This window comes from Protopterus annectens, chromosome 6.part0, assembly GCF_019279795.1.
Source record: "Protopterus annectens isolate FY-2018-M chromosome 6.part0, PAN1.0, whole genome shotgun sequence".
Lineage (NCBI taxonomy): Eukaryota > Metazoa > Chordata > Ceratodontiformes > Protopteridae > Protopterus > Protopterus annectens.
The window spans coordinates 319,335,956-319,359,640 of record NC_056737.1 but is presented as its reverse complement, the minus strand read 5'-3'; the positions used below and the strand labels follow the sequence as shown (position 1 = coordinate 319,359,640).

The 23,685-nt window shown below is 42.0% G+C and overlaps 1 protein-coding gene across 1 annotated transcript in view; it reads right to left on the bottom strand.

Annotated features, from left to right (window-relative positions):
• Positions 1 to 23,685, bottom strand: part of GANC (glucosidase alpha, neutral C) — a 981,067-nt gene that overhangs the window by 420,091 nt on the left and 537,291 nt on the right. Inside the window, exon 14 of the mRNA XM_044074070.1 lies at positions 16,379 to 16,522. Coding sequence (XP_043930005.1) covers positions 16,379 to 16,522 — 144 coding nt within the window. The remainder of the gene's footprint in view (positions 1 to 16,378; positions 16,523 to 23,685) is intronic.

Genomic DNA, 23,685 nt, shown 5'->3' with positions numbered 1-23,685 from the left:
CCCTGGAGTCTCTATCAGAGGGGGTAGGATTTTTGGCAGTAGTAACTTTAATGTCCTTGGGTCCTTGTGAAATGGTCTCGGGATCCACAGTAGGATTTTTAAAAAGGAACTTGTGAGAGTCAGGGACCCTGTAATATCTATTTGGTTTTCTGGGAGCAGCAGATAAAGAGTCAGGGGCCAAGCTAAATTCTGAAATGGCATCATCAACAATGTCTAGTACAGGAGGTATGGCTAAAGGCCTGTGCTGGGTTAGGAGTAAGACATCCCTAAGCCTCTTTTTAGAATCAGAGAAATCCTGACTATCCCAACGAATATGCTCCCTGAGAGTATGCAAGGTTTCACCAAAAGAGAAATCCTCTGGGGAGAAGCAGAGGGAATAGAGTCCTCAGCATCAGAACCTCATAGGTAGATAAGGGTAAATCCTGGTCATCAGAGGAAACAGAAAATTCAGAATCCTGTTCAGAAGTATCATAAGCAAACTCAGTCCTAGGTCTCTAAGAGGGGGAAGCTTGGCTTCCCCTAATTAAAGTAATAAGATCTTCAGCCATTCTTATCATTTGCTTTTTAGGCATAGAGGACTGACCATGAGGTCTAGGTGTCAGTTTTCTAGGCATGGTTCGAGATTTAGGCCTTGAAGAAGAAGATGTCATTGGTTTAATACACAAGGCAGTAGGCCTGAATACACCCTCAGAAGCCGGTTCCTGCACAGCGGCTCCAGACCCAGCCAAGGTAGACACATCCGCAGGTTCCACATTTGAAGCATCTTGCGGCATGCCAGACTCTGAATGGGTCTCAGTACAGGCCTGCGAATCTGAAGTAACGGGTATCAGGGGCTACGAAAGCGCCTCACTGAGTACCAGCGAACTGGCGACTGGCTTAGGAGAAGCGTCGTCGGCGGCTTTGGACCTAGGCGGCCTGTCTCTGTCTTTATCTTTGCGTTTTTTTGGAATGTCGGTAGTCGGATGGCTTACCGAAGACATATCAGGATAAATTAACCGAGCACCAAAATATTTAGAAGCGAAAATATACCAACGAAGGATAGTTTGTGGTTTAAATAAGGCACAAAACCGACAGCGAGGTAAGTCATGGTCAGGACCTAGGCAAGGAATACAGTATGAATGAAAATCTTTATGAGGTATTTGCTTTCCACAAGTAATGCAATTATTTACTTTTACTGACATTGGTTAAGAGCAAGAAAAAGTTTCCCCAACTGGGTACTTAGCTTTTAGTTGAAGACTTTGGTTCTGAAACTCGAAAACGAAAATTTTAGGAGTCGGCCAACTGGCACTTGCGAACTGCTTCTGCTTCGTCCACCGCACAGCAAGAAAGACTGATGTAATGGCGTCGGCTGCATGTTTTATACCCCTGATGACCTGACATCATGGAAAAGAGACAGCAACTGATGCAGGACCCAAGACTTTAATCAGACCGACTGAGGGCTACTGTAAGCAAATAACCCAAATGTGATGACTGCAACAGTGAAACACGAAGAACATCTAATCTAAGGGGGCGGGGAAAGCCAACACATTCTGGCTAGGCTTATAAATGCCTTCGGGCAGACAGCCTAGTACCTACCTATGAACCTATGCTCTGCACCCACGTAGTGGACGTTATTTCTAGCCAGGCTCTCTGGTGTAGGGACAATCGACCACTGACTGCCTCCAGAGTAGGGCAGTCGGGCCTCCTTTGAGGAGTGCTGGAAAGGCCTACCAAAGAAAGTATCTGTACACCCTTGATTCTGCAGGCCACCTCTGCAGTGAGGGCAGCATCTTCCATTTGTCCCCCCCCCCCATCTATGGAGAGACTACCTCCATATGTGTTCTGAAAAGATTCCTGTGATTTCTTGAACTACCTCTTTCCACTATTTCTCTGATTCCTGGAGTATAAGGAATGAAAAACAGTAAGCCCATGGCAGACAGGGTCTTCTCACACCTGGACAAGGCATCTTTTATTTTGGGCCGAACAAGGAAGTACCGTCAAAGGAAGCAATGATGAACAAAGATTTGAAAGGCTCTGCAAAGTCACATAAGTGCATCCAGGCATGTCTCCTCATAGATATGCCTGAACCGACTGCCCTACTCATTCCTTCAACTACATGCTAAATGAACCTCATGGAAGAGTTAGATACAGATTGTAGGGTGGCCAGCTGAGAAGTCACTGAGGCTTGTACTTCTTCAGGCATGGCTCCTGAAAGGGTATTTGAAAGCTCATTTATCAAATCCATTTATAATCTCGTAAAATGTGAAAGATGATTCAGGGACCTTAGAACAAAGGTTGCTGAAAAATAAACACAGATAGAAGAATTTTCTTGGCTAGTGCCGCCACAACCATGGCATCTACTGGTACAACCTTAGTCCAGAACTGTTTGTCCTCAGGGGCTGTAATAATTCTATCTGGTCTCTGGGGAATAGGTTTGAATGTGTCATGGGCATTCCAGGCCCACTGAGAGATCAACTCAATGAGCTCACTAGTGGGCAGAGTCACCCAGGAGTTAGATGGATTGACACCAAATGCCTCCAGGTACACAGACTCCTCAGACAAAGGACTGTTGGACTTCCAGACACCTCTCTTCTTCAGGATCTCTAAAATATCCACAAAGGAGACATCTTCAGGAGGTGACCTTGGGGATCCTTTGCTCTCATCAAAGTCTGTCTCCTCAGTGATAGATTCCTCAGTAGAGTCCAGGTGTTTTCTCTTACACATCCTCTTCTTAGGGACCTCCTCCGTGGGGTGTTCTGGGGAGGTATAAGAAGAGGTGGAGGAACTCTGTTGGGAAGCCTGGGATTTTCCGTGCCTACTGTCCCAGTGGAAGATCTGAGTGAGAAGCTGTGCACAGAGTTGTCAAAGGTAACGGTTGCATATCTGACACGGTAGGCACAGTCTGAGCTGCTAAGGCAGACATGACTCTCTTCACAGCCACAAAGGCTGTCTGTCCCCTGAGAAGGAAACGACCCCAGATCCAAGTGGGCATGCCTCTAGGTTGTAGTTCCCTCCCACTCAGAATAAAATCTTTCCGAGGTTGAAGCCAGACCCGAGCCGAGGCATTGAGACAGCTCTGAAAACCTCAGGGCTGAATCTGCCACCTTGGAGCCAACAAGGCTGCTATGGCTCAGAGAGGTCTTCTGCTCCGACTGAGCCGAAGAACTCAGAGCAAACATCAGATCTCAGGAAAAGGAGAATCTCAGATTGATACAGATGACGGTGGGCAGTTTATGTCTGATGGCTCCGATACTTCAAAGAGGTCACAGAAGGAAGAAGTGGAGGGGTAGCTGATGCATGAAACTCCTGACCTGAAGGGGTAGGAGCCAAAAGAGCCCCTGGCATACCCTGTGCTCAGAGAATCTTCTTTACAAGTCTCTCCACATCTTCTTCCATGAGACTCCTGGAAAAGTGAGTTGACAAGATTGATGGAGATTTTGATCTCTCCAGGAAAGAAGACAGAGCCCGGAAGGGACCAGGTCAAAAGACAGTGAGTATTAAGTCCTAGGAAGGTATTCATTCTTAGCAGTACTTGGCATAGGATCCACCAGAATCGGATCTGAAGGGTCCGTCTTCCTAGGTTAAGACAGATCCAAAGGAGTTGGATCCAAAGGTCTAAACTTTTTTTACCTACAGATCTGATGAGTTGTTGGATCGGATGTCTTGGCCTTTTCTGTAGTTGGATCTGACAGAGAGATCAGCACCAAGACAGGTCTTTTTCTTCTTTTGTTCAAAACATTTGAAGATGAGGAAGAAGACTTGTTTTTAGATTTTTGTTTGGTTGAAGCTCCAGAAATTGCCTCGCCAAAGGAGAAGGGCAACAGACCTTTCAAAATAAATTTATTCTTGCGTTCAACCAATACTCTGTGATTGAACTTGTGACAAATAGTACAGTCCACCTGCAGGTAAAAGGGGCCGAGGCAATAAACACATAGGGCATACATGTCACTAAACAGAATCTTGTGATCACATTTCTCACATTTCTTACAGCCAGCTGGCTTATCTTTATCAGACATTACACCATTAAAACAAGAAAAACACAAAAGGTCAAGGAAGAAAAAAATCTACTTTTTTTTTGTTAGCCATAACAAGAACAGGAGCTAGAGAAGAATACCAACAATAGTAAAAACGATTTACACTGAAACGTGTAGAAAGGAAGATACTAGTAACAGTATCACAAGGTACTTTCATACAGAGAAGAAATGAGGAAAAGGAAGGAAAAGGGTAAACTGTACTGTTAACCTAAACTAGGTGGTAAGGTAAGGGAAGAAAAAGTTACAAAAGAAATATATAATATTGAAAGATACACTTATCTGCCCAAGAGCTATTGGAGAACCACGTCTTTTACAAAGTGGCAAACAAGATCTGAGGTAACTTGGAAGGAGCATTATGGGCATACCTCTCAACCTGGAAATATCAAAAATTTGGACAAGGCCATGAAAAATAGGTACAAATCTGTACGCTGATTAACATATAATTTGCATACATAAGTATGTAACCCCACCCACTCCAATGGAATTATGGGATACCAACTTTCAAAAGCAAACTGAAGAACAGACAACTAAAATATGGCACCAGAGTCCCCCTGTAGCCATTCCAATGTCCCATTACCTGGTTATTTCGCCCCATTTACCATAAACACTAATGTTTGCATACTGCTTTACTTCTACAATGATTATTTGGATTTTATTTTTACATTTTAGCACAATGCACAACCATTAATAGACATCTGCTAAAGAAAGCAATACCACTTGTCAGCTACCTGTATAATTGACCAAATGCAGTCAATTACACAGATGTCAACCAAAATCCCTGCCGACCAAACCAATGGAGCTCATACTGACACAAAAGTGGGGATTAATGTTTTGTGTTCAATGCATTTCACAAGGGAGATTCTTTTGAACTATTTCTACATTTTATCATGACGTTAGTATCATGTCAGTATATATCACCCTGTTAATACCACCTAACCCTGGGGGGTTAGGAGGGTTGCCTAATAGTTAGGGTGTTGGTCTTACATACACAAGGTGCAGGGTTTGAGTCTCACAAGGGACAACTGGCTAGGCTTAAAAAAAATGGCTCGCAAGGGCAGTTAGCCTAGTACTAATCTATGAATCTATGAATAAGTATCTGTTACACAGATTAAAGGCAGATTTGTAACTCAAAGCATCACCAGATTGTGCAATACACATTTATTAAAAATAAAAAGTTCATTTTTTGGCCAGCTTTTAGACCCATTCTGGATTCCGATAAAAAGGAATCAAGCATAAAACTGGGAAGACAGTTTCCAGGCTTCTAGGTAACTTTTATTCATAAGCCTAGTAACTTATTATGAATCAATATGAGCATTTCATTTTTATATGTCACAAACATCAAATGCTTGCACACAATCATGACTGCTATGAGACTTCTCAATACTTTGAAATGATTTACCAGTGATGTAGTTTCAGATTCAATGATATGGCTACTGGCTAAAGGATGTAAGAGCAGGCGGCTACAGTACAGAAAGTTTCCAACAGGGGTGGTCAATTAGTTCCTCTGGTCACTGTTCAGGTATTTCAGCCATTGCTAATGATTATTTCTTTTAACATTAGTATTAGTGTGTGTGTGTGTGTGGGGGGTCTTTTGTGTGTCACAAAAACTCATAAGCTTGTGCAGTTGACTTATTACAAGCTTAAAAGACTGCTGGGATATTACTTTGGATTAGAAATAAATTACAGTTGCAGAATATTATAGAACTAGATATGAAAAAAGTGAAAAAAATAATAATTTTAGGAAGAGAAACAGTGTCTGCATTGATATTGGATTAACATAAATGGAACGATGAAACAGCATTTTCTTCATTTAGTTCAGACAACTCAAAGTGGTTTAAGTTCTATGACTAAGTGGAAATGTATATGCTGTAGCAAATGAAAAAAAAAAGCAAAAGAGCACTAATGTCAAAATCCTTGCTAAGCTATATTTTTCTCCCTCAAGCCTTATATTTGTATGCACTATAAACTATTTTCTTTAGAATGTTTTTGCAACTACTTTATTATAAAGTGACATAATATTATCTCCCATTAAGACAGCGGGTATTTTTTGGCAGAACGTGTGTTAGAAGTTACATCTTGTATATTGGAAAATCAATGTTTGACTTCTTTGAGGAGGGGCACAGATGAAAGAAAACTGTTCAAAGATTTTCATTGAAATTCATAATGCAGGGGAACAAATCTCTTGGTTAAATATTCAGGTTAATTTGCCAGATGCTATGTACTATTTCTACTTAAGCTGCCAACAAAAGAAGCTAGAGAAAGGTTTATTGCAATATTCGGCTCACTCGGCTTAACATTGGAACTTCTGATTAAGGAACAGTACCCTCAAGGTATTATATAGAAGTACCAATAATTTACTACACAGGAGTTTGCCAGACAAATTATATTAATTTGCTGTTTTTGATGAGAGTTTTCTGTTTTGTTACACACACACCTTACCTGAACTTGTCCGTTCCACTCGGCGCTTGCAGATTCCCATAATAATCCATTTAAAAGTGTGTCCTTCTCTCAGGCAGCCAGATACATTTTGAAAAGCAGTCCTTACTTCCTTCTCGCTCGCGTGCATTCAAAAACACACTGGAAATGCATGCACAACATACACGAATGCTGAATTCCGACAGGATGATGGAGCTGACGTCATCGCGCATGCGAGGTGACGTCAGCAAAATGCAGAACACAAAATTTAAAAAAATACGCTGGGAAAATCGGAAATGAAGGGGTGCCACTTGGGAATCATGGCACCCCATTTTTTGACCCCAAAACTCATCAAAAAATGGATAATTCGGGACAGTTGGGAGGTCTGATTATGGGTAAGGGAAGAGCTTGAGAGCTTTTTGGTTGCCACGAGCTATTGCAACGTCCAAGTTAGATCCAAGAATCAGATCCGAACCCACAGGTTTCCGGACAGAATGAAAATTGACAACATAAAATCTATATAATGATAGACAAAAGCCATGCACTACCATCTACTATCCAACCATACTCCCCAAGTAGCTCAGACATGATGATACGTCTCTTCTTGATGTTTCTAAATCCTATATCTCAGCAGGTAACTCACTTTTCTCAAATTGTGTTTGAAAATTAAGGAACTCCATTCCTCTCTATCAGGAGCAAACCAGTAACCAAAAGTAATTTAAAACTCACCTACAGTAGTATCTGTTGAATACGTGGTCACACTCCTGCTCATCTTCTGGTTAAACCTACTTAGCTTAACCCCCCTAAGAGTTGGAATTCACAAACTACTACTTTGAGTGAAATCAAAGGTCATATATCATGTGAATTTAACTTTCTGTTTCCTCAACCCACTCTGGTCATTTTACCTCAGCTGTTTTTTTTCAGACGACATTCTTATACATTTTACCATCCTTCATTCTCCTCCTCATCTCCTGTATTTAACATACATTATCTTTCCTGGTTTTTTTCTCTTTTCTTACCTCTCTCACCATATTTCCTTTCCCTACTGTCAGTCTACCAACCTGCATCTCAACTGTTTTACAACAGTTTATATACTGCAATAAACACTCCTTTTAGTTTCCCTTTTGCCTTATACTCCTCATTATTTTTTCCTTTTAACTTAAGAGAAATTACAGCTCCATCATTTCAGTGCTATAGGCTACTATCACAAAATTACATCATACTGCATTGTTTTGAAACTGTATTGCATAACATTATACAGATTCACAGGTAAGTACTAGGCAAGCTGCACTTACAGAACATTTTAAGCCTAGCCAGTTTTCCTTTTGGTGCTTGAATTAACCTATCCAATTTGATTATCGATTGGCCTTACCCATCCCACGGTCGATAATAATACATTAGTCCTAGTGAGAATAACTAGGGTCATACTGTAGATAATTTGATTGGACCCCTGGATGAGATAATGCATTTAGGAGCCTCCTCTGTACATCAGTAGTTCAGGAGCAGTCCAGGGGTATATTTTCTATACCCAAACATTGATCCAAGTTGCTTTTAAATATGGACAAGGATGTTTTACATGTTCCACAGCACTAGAAATAAATGATACATACAACATATACAATACAGTAATACACAGTCATATAAGTATATGGATATGATATGTCTTTCTTACACTTTGTACTCTTACCTTTCATGACTCTTAATTGTTTTATAACTCTTAACAAATATAATCACTGACTATAAGTTGTATTTTTGTACTACAGCGTTTCTCACTAGGCCTCCACTTAAAAAAGGTCTTTTTAGGCCCAGTTGGATTAACATGGTAAGCAAATGGAAATCAACAAATAAATAAAACTTATAAACGCTAACATAACACTAACTAAATTACTAAACTATAGGAAGAATGAACTGATGCTACAAAAAAAAGAATAATTAGAAAGCACCTCAGAATGACAGTTGAAATACACTCCATTCATAAAAACCTATACATACTACCTAAAGTGCTATTTAGCAAAATTTAACGTACCCCCATACTCCACACTTAAAAAACGCAGACAAGAAAACGACAAATGGAATGCATAGATCATTAGTTTGTATGACGTATGAAATATCTTGTACTGTAGGATTCTGAAACTGAAGTCATGAAAAATGAGATCCCAGATATTCCACGATACACAATTCGGATCAGGGTTCATTTACTCGACACCTATGAAGCTACTGTTGCTGGAGCACAACAGCAGCTGCATAACTACTCCAGTGTGAACAAAAGGATGTACTGACAGCAACAGACTATATGAAACACCCACATACACATAAAACTTCAGATTTTGTTTTTCCATCTGTAAAATCATAAAACCCATGATAGATGGTAATCAGCATACTGCAGCTCAATTTGTTTCAGAAACACACTTCCATAATCCAGGTCCCACAGCACTTATCCACACTGCATAAAACAATCCCCTGCATGCTTCACGTCACAATTATGCTCCCCATGGGCAATCTTTTAAAAGGTGAGGTGCATAATGCTAAAGCTTAATGTACCCTCCCCCCACCCCAAGAAAAATGTATATTCATTCCCCAACATTGTCTCATAGGGTCTATGTCAGAACAACGAAAAATCAAAAAATCGAATGCTCAATCGGGAACTCAAAATCTGCTGCATTTTGCCACACCCCCCCGCAAAATATATATTCCTACTCCGATATCGCACTACAGTGAGGAAAGGGCAAATATTTTGATCTTCACTGTACTGCGATCCAAAAAAACTAAATATCGAATTCCTGATTATTTGCTCATGCGAGTGCTCGATATTTTAATTTTTTGTCGTTCTAAAGTAGACCTGTCTCATACACTAATCACAAGGAGTGTGAAAAGTGCTATCCTGCTGCATGTGCTAAGTCAATATTGTGCAACTCCCTCCCACAAATGCCTTGTTCAGTCTTGCATACAAGGTTCAAAAAAAGAAATTATGCTTTACCATAACGTTCCATCTGTATTGTTGATCCTCGTTCAGTCATTATGCATGGGTATCGGCTCCGAGCTCGGAACCGAGCCGGCCATTTTCCAAGCTCGCATCAGCTTCAAACTCTTGAGCTAAAAATCTTACTCACAATCCCCCTCTCCCTGTTACCTCAGATTGAGTTTGCAAGTCAAAGAAGGTAGAGGCTACCTCTGGTCAAATAATCTAAAAGAACCGGATGGTGAGATCCACTAGAAACCACAGGAGGGGGAAGAAGGGAGGGTCGTAATGACTGAACGAGGATCAACAATACAGATGGCACGTTATGGTAAAACATAACTTCTTTATCTGATATTGTTAATCTTCGTTCATTCCTTACGCATGGGACAGAGTCCCCAGCTACCTCTATTCCTGGGAGGCTCTCATGGAAGGACATTCCTGAGCACCATAGAACCGAAAGATGCTCTTCCCCTGGAGGCCAAATCCAATTTGTAATGATTGATGAAGGTATGAGGCATAGCCCAAGTTGCAGCTGCACAGATGTCATGTAAAGAAGCTCTGGCATGGAAGGTAGCAGAAGTTGCCACCGACCTTGTTGAATGAGCTTTCATGGTAGTAGGCAACAAGATAAATAAAGGTCACACAGTCCTTCAACCATCTAGCTAATGTGACCTTAGCAATAGCAGATCCTAATCTAGGTCCAGAAAAGGCCAAAAATAACTGGTTCTATTTACGAAAAGGTTTAGTCCTGTTTAAGTAAAAACGGATTTGCCTGTGTATATCTAGGGTATGTAGGCAATACTCTCCTCTGTTTGAATGATTGGGAAAGAAAACTCTCAATTCAATGGCTTGATTAATGGACATTTCAGAGATCACTTTAGGCAGAAATGACAGATTAGTTCTTAGAGACACACTATCTCTATGAAAAATCAAGTATGGACTCTTGATACATAAAGCTTGAAGCTCAGAAATATGTCTGGCAGAAGTAATAGTGACCAAAAACAAGGTTTTCCAAGACAAATACTTGAGGTTGCAAGAAAAGGCTGGTTCGAAAGGTGACATTGTCAGAGCTTATAGAAGTTCTGTGGATGTGAGATCAGCTCTGGGGTTGGATAGAGAATCCATGGTCGATCTAGGAGGTGAGGCCAAAGGAAGGGGAACCAAATCTGTCGAGGCCAGTATGGTGCTATGAGGATCACCTTGCTCTTCAACTGATGGGCTTTCTTCAGAAACTGGGGAATGAGGGGAAAGGGTGGAAATGTGTAAAGAAGACCCGAGGGCCAATCGTGGACTACAGCATTCTTGGGTGACTGTCACGGAGGGGGAATCAGGGCGAAGTAGTTGCTGCATTTGTAGTTGGTCGGGGATGCAAAGAGGTCGCAGCAAGGACAGCCCCAGCGGTGGAAGATCTCCGCTGCTATCAAGGGATACAGGGACCACTCCTGAGGTTGAAGAATGCACCTGTTGAGTCTGTCTGCTATCACGTTGGAACTCCCGGGAATGTGCATTGCTAGTTTAAAACGGTTAGTAGCCATCGCCCACTGCCATATCCTCATGGCCTCTCGAGAAAGGGGGTAAGATTTGGTTCCACCTTGTTTGTTGATGTACCAGACCACCGCCATGTTGTCTGATTGAATCGCAATTGTCCCAGACGGCAGCAGGGGATGGAATGCTTGGAACGCCAGAAGCACCGCCCTCAGCTCTAGAACATTTATATGCAGATGGGCCTCCAGTTCAGACCAAGTGCCTTGGACTGTCTGTCCCTGACATAGCCCCCCCCCCACCCCATCAGGGAGGCGTCCGTGGTCACTGTGGCCTTGGGTTGCTGGGGGGAGAAGGGGCGATTCCATTGTGAGAGATTGTGTGTCATCCACCAACTTAAATCCTGTTTGCACCTGTGGGTTACTCGAATCATAGCTAAAAGAGGATGCTGAAAAGGATACCATTGGGTGAGCAGTAGCCACTGTAGAAGCCTCATGTGAAACCTGGCCAGGGGAAAAATGGTGATGGATGCTGCCATAGAACCCAACAGCTGTAGAACCGAGTGAGCCATGGATTTTTCCTTTGAAAGGACTGGAATTAGTTGTTGCTTTATCCTTAGAATTCTGTGCTCTGGAATAGCAGCTCTGCAGTTTTTTGTGTCCAAGATAACCCCTATGAATTCTGTCGACTGAGATGGGGTGAGATTGGATTTTTGCCAGTTTACGGTTATGCCTAGCCTTTGAGCAGCGAGGAAAGGGTATGCCAGCACATTTTCCAGTAGATGTCTGGTGGGGGCAGAAATGAGCCAGTCGTCTAGGTATGGAAACACCTGGAATCCTTGAATTCGACAACTGCCATGCACTTTGTAAACACTCTGGGGGCTGTAGAGAGTCCGAAGGGCAGTACTCTGAACTGGTAGTGACTGGCTCCCACACGGAAGCACAGAAATCTTCTTGATGGCCTATCCACCTTTATGTGGTAGTACGCATCTTGAAGATCTATAGAGCACATCCAGTCGTCTTTTTCCAAAAGCGGGAGGATAGACTGTATTGTGACCATCCGGAATTTTTGTACTCTCACAAACTTGTTCAATACACTGAGATCCAAAATTAGTCTCCAGTCCCCGGTTTTCTTTGGCACCAAAAATAGTCTTGAGTAGAATCCGGGATCCTATCTGGTCTGGAGGGACTATTTGGATGACTCTTTTTCTCAGCAGCTTTTCTATCTCTAGTGCTGCTTCTTCCCTTTGACTGGGTGGAACGTCGGGAAGGCTTTTTGAAGGGGTGGGACAAAGATCAAAGGGGATATGATGACCTCTGGTTATAATCCTTTGTACCCAAGAATCAGTGGTGATGGTTATCCAGGCAGAAGGGTACAAGGAGAAACGTCCCCCAACCACCTCCAGAGGAAAGGAGTTGGGCCACTCTTCAGGAGCACTGGTAGGACTGACCAGGGAAAGAATCCCTGGAACCCTGGTTAAGCGGACCCCCTCTGCCCTGAAAGGAGCGTCTTCCCTGTGAGCTTCCCCCTCTGCCTCTGGGGGAGAACTCTGCCTGTGTGTCACAGAAAAGACCCTGAGATTTCTTGAACCATATTTTCCCTCTCTTTTGGTTTCGGGAGAAAGCACGTTGAGGGGAAGAATAACGGACACCTACGGCAGAAAGGGTCTTACCATCCTGTTCACATCTGGCCAGTGTGCTTTTATCTTTGGGCCCAAACAACGAGAAGGCCTCAATGGGGGCACTAAGAAAGGAAGACTTAAAGGGTTCCGCGAAGTTGCACAAGAGCATCCAGGCATGTCGTCCCAAGACCACAGCTGAACCCGCTGCTCTAGCTGCTCCTTCTGATGTGTGAGATATCAATCGCATAGAGGAGTTAGATATAGATTCAATGGTGGCCAGCTGAGAGGCCACTTTGTCACAGACCTCATCAGACACGGCAGCAGCCAAGGTTTCAGAGAGCACAGAAACCAGTTCCCTCTGAAGCCTGGTAAAATGTGCCATATAAGTCAAGGACCTGATAGCAAAGGTCACTGAAGCAAAGGTGCGCTTCCCTATCCGTGCACTTCCCTATCCTGCCTGGGACTCTTTGTTAGGTGGATGGAAAGTCTGGCTTACTTCTTCTTCCGGATCCTTTTTTGTTGTGGCCGCCACCACCAAAACATCAACAGGAAGACCTTTGGACCAATGGGGATCCAAAGCAGGAGGGGACAAGATCTTATATGGCTGGGGAATAGCTTCGACAGTATCAGGAGCCTTCCAAGCACACTGCACGATGAGCCGGACAAGTTCATCGGCAGGTGGAGTAACCCAGGAGGTAGGGGGCCGGGCGCGAAAGGCCTGCAGGAACACAGATTCCTCAGAGGTCGGATTAGAGGACTGCCAGTCACCTCTCTGTTTCGGGATTTCGAGGATACCTCAGAGGGTGACCGAGGGGATCCTTCCCCCTCACTGAAATCCGTGTCTTCGGTGAGGGACTCCTCTGTGGAGTCCATGTGCTTCCTCTTACATGAACTTTTCCGGTGGACCTCCTCAGTGGGAGAAGCTGGAGAAGACAGCGGAAAAGGGGATCCTGAGGGAATATGTCCTGCGGCCCCTGCACCCGGTGTCCGCTAGGTGCGACTTGTGAAACCAGTGTACCAGAGGAGGGTGGAGGTATAGACAGTCCGGAATTGACAGCAGCAGCGAAAGCCTTCTCCATCAGTTGAAAGGCTGGTCTACCCGAAGAGGAGTGCATGTCCAAGACAGGGGTCACCAGTCCCCTAAGTGGCTCAGCCTGCCGACCCGGAGTTCCTGGATGGCTGTGAAGCAGCAAACTATGCGTGTCACAACTAACATCCTGGGTCATAGCAAAACTTTCCTGCCACAAAGGCAACTGCGGTTCTTTAGTGAGACCCATAAAGGGAACCGCAGAAGGGGAAGACTGTGCTATATCCATGGACTTCAAAGGCAATGAAGGAGGAGAATAAGAAGGGGTCTTTGGAGATGGGTGATCACCTCCCAAGGAAGGATAGTTCCTGAGGGGTGGGATACCTCTGGCCAAGAGTGCCTAGTCCACAAGACACAACACATCATGTTCGGAAAGGCTTCTAGTGGACCTCATGGAGACTGAGGGAGAAACAGGCCTGTCCACAGAAGAGGCAGACACGGTGCCCATCTCATCTGATTGCACAGAGGACAACAGTGCCGAGAGAGACTGGACTACTGTTGTCTGCACCGAGGAAGTCATTGGTGCCGAGGTCATGGTTTGCACCAACACAGGGATCAGTGCTGAAGTGGTTGTCAGTGCCAAAGCTGGAACCGACAAAACAGGAGTCAACAATAAAGGCGTCGGTTCCGATGAAGATCTCGGAGCCGACGGGGTCAAGGTCTGCGCTGACTGAACGGTCGGTGCCAATACAGTGGTAATGATCTGAACTGAGGAGTCCCTTGGTGCCGATATATAGAAGGCTGCAGGAGAAGATGGAGTCAAAATCACTAATGGAGCCGAAGGCCTTGGTGCCGAAGGTCTAGGTACTGAAAGCACTGGGGCTGACTGAGAGAGCTCCGGAGCCGAAACTTTAGCCTTTTTAGGTTTTGGTTGGCGGGAGTCCCCAGCCGGGGACGAAGGCAAAGATTTAGCCTTAGTAGGAACATCCAAAGTTTTCTTATGGGATCTAGGTGGGATTGAGGCCTCCGACCCAGAAATAGCCTCTGAAAAGGGAGATTTTAGAAGTTCCTTCAGTAACAGCTTGTTTTTCCTTTCCAACAAGGTTCTATTAGAAAGGTTCTCACAAATAGTACAGGGTGGGTCAACAGACAAGTGGGAAACTCCCAAACAAAAAACACACAAAGAGTGTGCATCAGAAGTAGGCAGTTTGTATCCATAATCAGAACACCGCTTAAACCTTGGACTACTTTTCTTATCTGCCATGACAGTAAATTAATTAATAGAGAAGGTACCAGCAATTGTACAAGAGAGTACCTGAAGGTATGAGAGAAAAGAGAAAAAGGTTTACCAACGATGGTAAAGAGAATACCTTGCGGTGAAAGTGGTAAAGAAAGAAGCAGAAAAACCTGAAGAAATTATGAATGCTAGATGCGATAGGGTAAGAGACAATAAAATATGAACTTTCCTGACAGAAAAGTAATCTGTAAAACTATTAAACAACAATTGAATGTACTTAGCTCAAGAGAAGTAGCTTGACACGACCGAATGGCAATGCGGCAAATGAAATCTGAGGTAACAGGGAGAGGGGGATTGTGGGTAAGAGTTTTAGCTCGAGAGTTTGAAGCTGAAGCGAGCTTGGAAAATGTCTGGCTCGGTTCCAAGCTCGGAACCGATAACCATGTGTAGTGAATGAACGAGGATTAACAATATCAGATGCAGCTATTCTACATGCCTTGCCTCATTCTTTCTGGGTAGCCTCTGAATGCATACAGAGTAGACAAGTACAGCATGCACAGGTTTTATGCTATGCTGTCCACTCTCAGTAGTACTGTATATCTCATCACTATGTCTACACTGCAAATATATGAATGGCACACAGGCTGCTTACCATACACTCCCAAGCACAACGGCTTACTCTTATTCAACCTCAGGGCACCCGTCAGCACAGTTCTGAGAATGGCTGTAGTGATTCACCAATTAAATACTGCTGAAAAGCTCTATGCCTGACAGAAATAAGTAATGCCTGCAAGCCATTTCTGTGTCCTGTTACCTGATTCTCTGCACTTCAGCCACACAAATGATGGGGGACTCACCACACTTTCTTTAAGAACAGCCCTGTATGTGGTCACTAGGGTCATCCTGGTTTCATCACATCAAACCCACACATAAGTTACCTATCATGAGCAGAGGAGAGAAACAAGGATGAGCATTAATACAGCACATGGAGGACACAAAATGAGCAGATAATCTGAAGGATAACTGTTCTAGGCCAGTGTGGGCTGCACACCCAGCAGGATATGAAATGGAGCAGTCGTGCCAGCTTAGACTGTAACAAATAAAGTTATAGTAAAGAAGGGACTGCAATGTTGACATCTGACATTGTAATATTCTTTATTTTCTGTGAAATAAATGGGTAAAAATAAGCATAAGCAACTCAGTAACAAACAACACTCTCCAAGTCCTCCCACCCACCCCAGGTGTTGCCAGCACAAAGATCCCAGTCTAGGAACGTCAGGAACAAGGCCTACTAAACCTGCACATTCAATAGTTTGGTGGTCTTTTACAAAAAGCCAGCTTTAACTGGGGTAAGGATAAGGAGTCTTGATAGTCACATGACTAACATGCAAATAAATAAAATAAAATAATGCAATACGCCACGGCATTGAATAAGATAAAGCGTGCATAAGAAAATGAATGATAAACATTTATAAAAAACACAAAGCTGTAAAATGCAACTTTATTTCAGATGTACTTGCAGATCATATCTGTTCAGTCTCTACATACAGACAGACATCATCAGGATGTCAACTGCTCTAAGAAACTCACTGCAAGAGTGTGTCTTGAACAATCTACTACTGACCTGGTAAAAACCATACAGATTGTGCAGATCACGATTCTCCCATCCACCATGATGGAGTACATTTCTTGGCAAGCTCTGTTCTGGCCCTTTAAAAACTGAGGGTTCATTCATGTCATTCCATAAATACAGAACATCTGAGGAACACTATAAAATACATAGCAATTAATAAACAATCTTAGCACTTTAAAATATCACTTAAAGATCTGCATATATACCATTTCCTAGCTCACCAACGCCTTCCCCTTTGAAGACATCATATATTTCCTGTACATAAAAGGCAGTAACATGAAAACATCATTTTTTTTCTCAACATAAAATGTGTTTTCTTACCTCTAACTGAATCCTAGGGGCAACATGAAAGATGACCTAAGTATTAATTTCCATTTCTTGCCTCTGCAAGATTCAGCAGCATCTCTACACATCATTTTGGTCTACCTTGAAATCTTTTTGAAAAATTGTGTAAATTCCTTGAGGAATCTGTCAGGGCACCAGACATGAATCATGGTAGTAAGTTAAAACAGCAGGAGTTCTTACTCACAAGTCAGTGTGCAGCACAGGGCTGAATGGTAAGAAATGCCACAAAGGAAATCCAGAGACTCTAATGGGAAATGGAGCCTTTAATAAGAATGTACAACTAAAAAACACACAAACAAAGCATTAAATAGAACCATAAAGCGCCTTCGTCTTGTTTACAAAACAAGACGAAGGCTTACATAAGCACCTTCGTCTTGTTACAATCAAGACTTCATCAGATGTAGTAAAGTGTATAACATGTTTAAATCCCCCTCTGCATTGACGTCAGTCCAGCTTTCAAGCCAATCAAAACACAAAGTTGCCGGACACACCCCCACTAAATTTTTTTTTCTATTGAAAAAACAAAATATTATATATGCAAAGCCATAGATTACTAAGCCTGAACGGACTTTTCTGTGGTACACAGTTATAACACAACCTTATCCATATACCACCCTTATCTCTCCAGTGATTTTAATCTTAAAACACTAATAACAGATACATGCTTGTTAAGGCCTGGATAGCTAGTTGCATTAAATCGTAACTGCCAGTACAATTCCTTCTTCTTCTTCAGAAGGACTGTCCAGGGTCCACCCCAAAATTATTTTTCACTTGGTCCTCAATGGTAAACTTAAACCAATGTTTCTTTGTTTATCCAAAACCTTAAGTTCCCTATTTTCACTCATCCCCCTTTTACCAAGTAGTGGTTGGTAAAATCCAGCAGTTCTTTTCTCTACTACTTCCTGTTCTATACCATTAATCAAACTGAGGCGGTATCCTGTATTTAAAAACATGTTTTAATTTCTTGAACTCCTCTAAAAAATCATTTCTTCTTGTTACCATCCTGGCCGCTCCAATATGTTGGCCTTTTATTACAGATTTTTTGTGGGCTGCTGGGTATGTGCTACTATAATGCAAAAACCATTTGAATATGTGGGTTTTCTGTAAATTGAAGCCACATACTTATTTTTCTCGACATGCTTGTCTAACATCACATCACGGTAAGGAATCTTAACCTTCTTAATTTGAAATGTGAATTTCAGGAACGAAGTAGTATCATTGACATAAGCCCAGAACCTTTTCAGGTCAAATTCGCTACCTTTCCATAAAATAAATATATCATCCAGGTAGTGTACATATAGTTTCAAACAATCCTTAAATTCACTATCCAAAAGGAATTTTCTCCCCCAAATGGCCATCATTACATTAGCCAATAGAGCCCCACAGCTTGTGCCCATAGCTACCCCTTCCTTTTGTAAAAAATATCTACCTTCGAAAAATATAAAGTTATTTTTCAACACCAGTTCTAAAAGCTCTTCATAAAGATTCACTTTGGGCTGGTATATGTGGTAGATACCTAAAATTTCACAAAACCAACTTAACCCTTCTTCATGTGGAATAACTGTGTACAAATCTTTTACATCAATAGTCACAAGCATGTCATTTTCTTCAAATTGCACATCATTCATTTTTAAGAAAACCCCATGAATCCCTGCAAACTTGTTCTTCCTTTTCTACCAGACGTTTAAGCTTAGTGTCCAAAAACTTGGCACATGCACAAGTTAAAGATCCCCTGGTGTCTACTATAGGTCACAAAGGAGGGTCCTTTAAATCTTTATGTATTTTTGGGATTCCAAAGATGTTGGGGATAATCGGAAAGTTAACATTCGAATAATTAAATTCTTCCATTGTGACTCTACTCTCAATAAAAAGGTCTCTAATCTGAGCTCTTATTTTGTCATTGGATTTTTTTAACTTCTGTACTACTAGTTGAAGCATAGGCATTGCCACTTAATAATTTGAACAGTTTATTATTATACATTTCCTTCAACATCAAAACCATACTCCCACCCATATCCGGTTTCATGAACTGGACATTCCATCTTTTAATGTATTCAATTTCCTTTAAATCCTCCCTCCTTATAATTGTTAAAATGACCTTTACATATGAATCTAAAATCATTTTCACACATTTTTTCGAACATTTGTAGGGAAGGATGAATTTGGGGGATTAAATGTGCTAGAAGTTCTAAAACATGTTTCAACTGAGTATGTGCCATCAAACATTATTTTGAAATTCAACTTCCTAATATATACTTTAAAATAAGTTAACAGTTGTGCTACATCCACATGCCTAGTGACCACAACATTTAAGCCTTTTGCCATAGTTTCAACCAAGATTTCACTAATAAGAATGTCCATATAGTTAAATACTTTAAAATCATTATTATCATTCATCACCACAGAATAAGTCATACCATCCAACTCATTGCTATTTATCTCCCCCAAGTCTCCACAGTTAACGCAGTCTGTTGCCAAAATCAGACATACCTCAACATTTCCGTTAATGTCTGCGGTTATAGAATCAGTCTGTCCCCCATTCAGGAAAAGTGCAAACCCATATTCCTGGATGACATCGGATGGAGACACCATTCCTTGTCCCTGCTTATAATTTGTAACTGCTTGTTCAATCACTAACACTGTGTATCCAGAATCCATTTCAGCCCCATGGCACTCTCCAATACTGTCTGTGTTGATCTCCCTGGAAAGCACCTGTTGCTCCTTTAATGTCAGTTCGCTTGGTTCTTCTGATTCATTGGAAGTAGTTTGTTTGATCCCATTGGTTCCTCGCTCCTGTGGGTGGGCCATTCGTTTGAACTACACTGGATTTCCCCCTCAACCTTTCAGATCTCTGTTGTGGCGGATACTCCTCCTGCTCTAAAAATAATCTGTGCTATTAGACTGTGCCCCATTGCCTGTGTTATAATTAGTATGTTGATTCTGTCCAATGGTGTTTGTATACACATTAAAGTTGTTGAATTTCTGACTACCCCATACTTGTTCCAACGGAGGTTTTGGGTATGCTGTATTATTAATATAGTCATTACGAATCTCTGTTTAATTTCTTACACTTATTATTCCACATTTGCTGTATTTTGTTATCAGTACTGGTGAAAATTCTGCCATAATCAAATTTATGGCATTCAAACTCGGAATTATTAGGTATTCTATTGTCCAAGTCCTTTGTTTCTCTCATAAGTCTCTCTATAATGGCTCTATTGTGTTTGACTAAAATATCCATATACTCACAGCCATGTCAATTAAATACGCTGATGAGTTCTTTGTGGAGTGCCAAGTCCAGTTCTAAACCAGTAGGGTATTTTCATATTCTCAACCCTTTCAGTACACTGCTTGTTTTAATGCACTCAGTTAAATAACTGTTTTCCAATTGCAATTTCTTCAATTTAAAGAGTTTGTAATCCATCTTGTCAAGCAGGTGATTCATTTCACAGCCAGGATTCAAATGAGTCACTCTGAAAGGGTTAATTTTATTGACCTGCTCGTCAAACACTGGCACAGTTCGTTCAGGCAAAAAACATTAGTTTAAGTTTACCATCCTGGACCAAGTGAAAAAGAATGATAGGGGTGGACCCTGGACAATACTTCTGGAGAAGAAGGAATTGAGCTTGCAGTTACGATTTAAAGCAACCAGCTACCCAGGCCTTAACGAGCATGTATCTATTATTACTGATTTAAGATTAAAATCATTGCAGAGATAAGGGTGGTATATGGATAGGGTTGTGTTATAACTGTGTACCAAAAAAAAGTCCGTTCAGACTTAGTAATCAATGGTTTTGCATATATAACATTGTTTGGTTTTTCAACTGAAAAAAAAATAATTTGCGTGGGAGTGTATCTGGCAACTTTGTGTTTTGATTAGCTTGAAAGCTGGACTGACATCAATGTAGAGGGGGATTTAAACATGTTATACTAAACTTACTACATCTGATGAACCCTTGACTGTAACAAGATGAAAGTGCTTATCTAACACAAGTTTTTATGGTTTTATTTAATGCTTTGTACATTTTTATAGTTTTACAGACTTCCGTGGTGATGCAGCGGTAGCCTTGTTGCCTCACAGCAAGAGGTTCTCCTGTTCGATTCTCGGCTTGGGTTAGGAGTGCCTTCTGTGTAGAGTCTGCATGTCCTCCAGGCAGTCGAGTGGGCGTTCGAAAGCCGTGCGTTGAATGGGCTTGCCTTTGTTGAAGGTTGGGCGTAGGGCTGGCAACTCGACACCATAAAAACCAACTGCCAATCATTAGCGGATCAAAGTTCCGCTGTGGCGACCCCCTAACCGGGAAAAGCCGAAAGACAAACAACAACAACATGCTTAGAGTTTCTGGATTTCCTTTGTGGCATTTGTGAGTTTTTGGATTCTTTTCTGGTTTGAATGGTAAGAAATTCGACATTAAGGTTGAGTTAGCAGATGAGTAGCAAAGGAATGATTATAACTAAGGACAGTACAGCCTTTCTAAAAGTAAGCAGTATAGCCACTATTTATTGGTAAAACAATAAAAGGAAATGCATATCTCTTAGGAGATTCCAACCAAGTGAAATCAAAGGGAGGCAATGAAAAAAAAAATCACTTGCTCAGCCTCCAAAGACACTCAAGTGAAAGCACTAACAAAATGTACAGCCATTCTTAGTAAATACAGAGAGGAAGACACCAGGAAAAGAAAGCGTAAAAAGAAACACAATGGGAAGTCATATTGTAGGGATATAGACTACACTGGACGAAGAAGCAGCCCTAAACTAATGTTAGTATAGCTGTGTACACTGCGCTATTGTTTGGTACAACTAAAATAATAGCTTACTCATAATTGTTTAAAATAAATGTAACAGTATTAAGACTTTGTAGTAAAACAAAATAATAAAGGCATTTTTCAGTGTTTGCTGCAATTGCCTTTTAAGCATTTATCAGCTTTACAAAATAAAAGCGGGACGTTACATGAAAACAAAATGATTACTTCAATAAAATTATGCTGGAAGTACAAATTACAATGAGACTGGCCAGTTCTAGTGGCATAACAGTACATGGACCAGTTGACCTAAGAGCTGGAAATATAGGATGTGTGTGCTCATCCTGGGAGGAAAGGGGTAGTCTGGGGCAATCCAACAGTACAGCCTCTCAGTGGAGGGGAGGCTCTCTCATGCCAGATTCCTTAGAACACCATATTTGAAGTCTTAGTCTCATTTATGGTGTTGTGGACATCTAATTACCACTTCACAGCTAGTTGCATCTTAGCTATCTTAATACATTAAATGAAATCCTCATTAAACCCAGCACCTTTCTAGTGGGAGGGGGGCTTCAACTATCCATCAATAAACTAATACATCTACACTGCCAATGGTCGGCATGCCAAAATCTTTGACTATTATACATGATAATCTACTTTTACAACTAGTTAGCCAACCTACTATGGGCCTCAATATCCTTGCAACACTCCTCACAAATATGACAAAGTTTTACACATTTCCATATGTACCAAACTGCTGTACAAGAGGCATCTACCTGGGCAGGCATTACGCCACCAAGCCAACTTAGAGGTAGTTTTGGCTGCTAATGCTTGAAATTGTGCATGCACTTTAGGTAGCATTGTGATCTTCTATGCAATGCAGGCTGTCCATCTCTCCAGCCAGGGGAGAGGGTCAGGTCTAATAAATACACCCTCACTGCCAGGATGCCTGTGTGGGCTACAATCTGTGTGACAAACTTCCCCCATTCAGCTGTCAACCTCACTGGAGAATATCCAAGACGGGGAATGGATGGGCATGGCTGACAGGAGGAGGCTTCATGGCTGAAGGCACAGTGTGGAAATCCATCCATTCATCCACTCACTCACAACCCCTTTCCCATTTTTACATATGGTGACAACACCCATCACCTAGAGCCAATGTTCACAGTGCCAGGTGACTAGCCCTGATGCAGCTGCTCTCCCATAACACCTGCACACATACTCATACTTATGCCCAATTTAGTGTGTTCAGTCCACCAAAGGCCACAAGGTGGTTGGATTTCTGAGTGATACATGCACCCTTGGTGCTAAGAAAGATTCAAGTGTTGTGTGTCTGTCTGAGAGACATATGCATGTGTCCTCTCTGACTGACAAAGGTGCAAGAGTGGCCTCTGATGGAATTCAGGGTTTACTGTCTGCACCTTAACATGTGTGTGTTTATAAATGTTTATATATGTACACTTATGAGGTACACACTTGAACACTTCTGTCAAAGCATGCTCCTTCTCCTGTCTACAGCAGTACACTTATAAACTCAGGCTGGAACCACAGCATGACACCATACTGAAATCACAGGGTGACATCATGCCTGAATGGCAGAATGAAATCATTCTGAAGCCACAGGGTGATGCCTTGCCAGAACTGCGGGATAATACCATGCTGGATCACAAGACGATTCCAATCTAGAACTGCATGGTGATGCCATGCTGCAACCAAGGGATGATGTAATATTTAAATTGTAGGATGATGCCATGTTGGAAATGCAAGGGATGTTTTGCTTCAATGTCAGGGTGATGCCATGCTGCAAAAGCAGGGAGATGCTGCAATGAAAATGTGTGATAACGCCATGCTGTAAGCATTGGAAGAAGTTGTGTTTGAACCACAGGGTATTGCACCGCTGGAATCAGAGGATAATGCAGTGCTGGAAATACACGACAATGCTGTGCAGGAAATGCAGGATGATGCTAGCACATATTTCTTCTCCAATCAGTACTAGTCTCCTACCACCTGTGTTCCTACTGCAAAGAAGGAGCAAAGAAGAAGCTTGGAAATGCTTGTCCACTCACACCCAAATTACACTACCTATAGAATGAGTGGTATCATAATCTGTCAAATACATGTGGGAAGCATGGGTACACTTAAAAAGGTCCTTTTTGGATGTTAGCATAATAATCACCTATGAACCTATAAGTGCCTCACTCCAGCTGTTGTCCATGA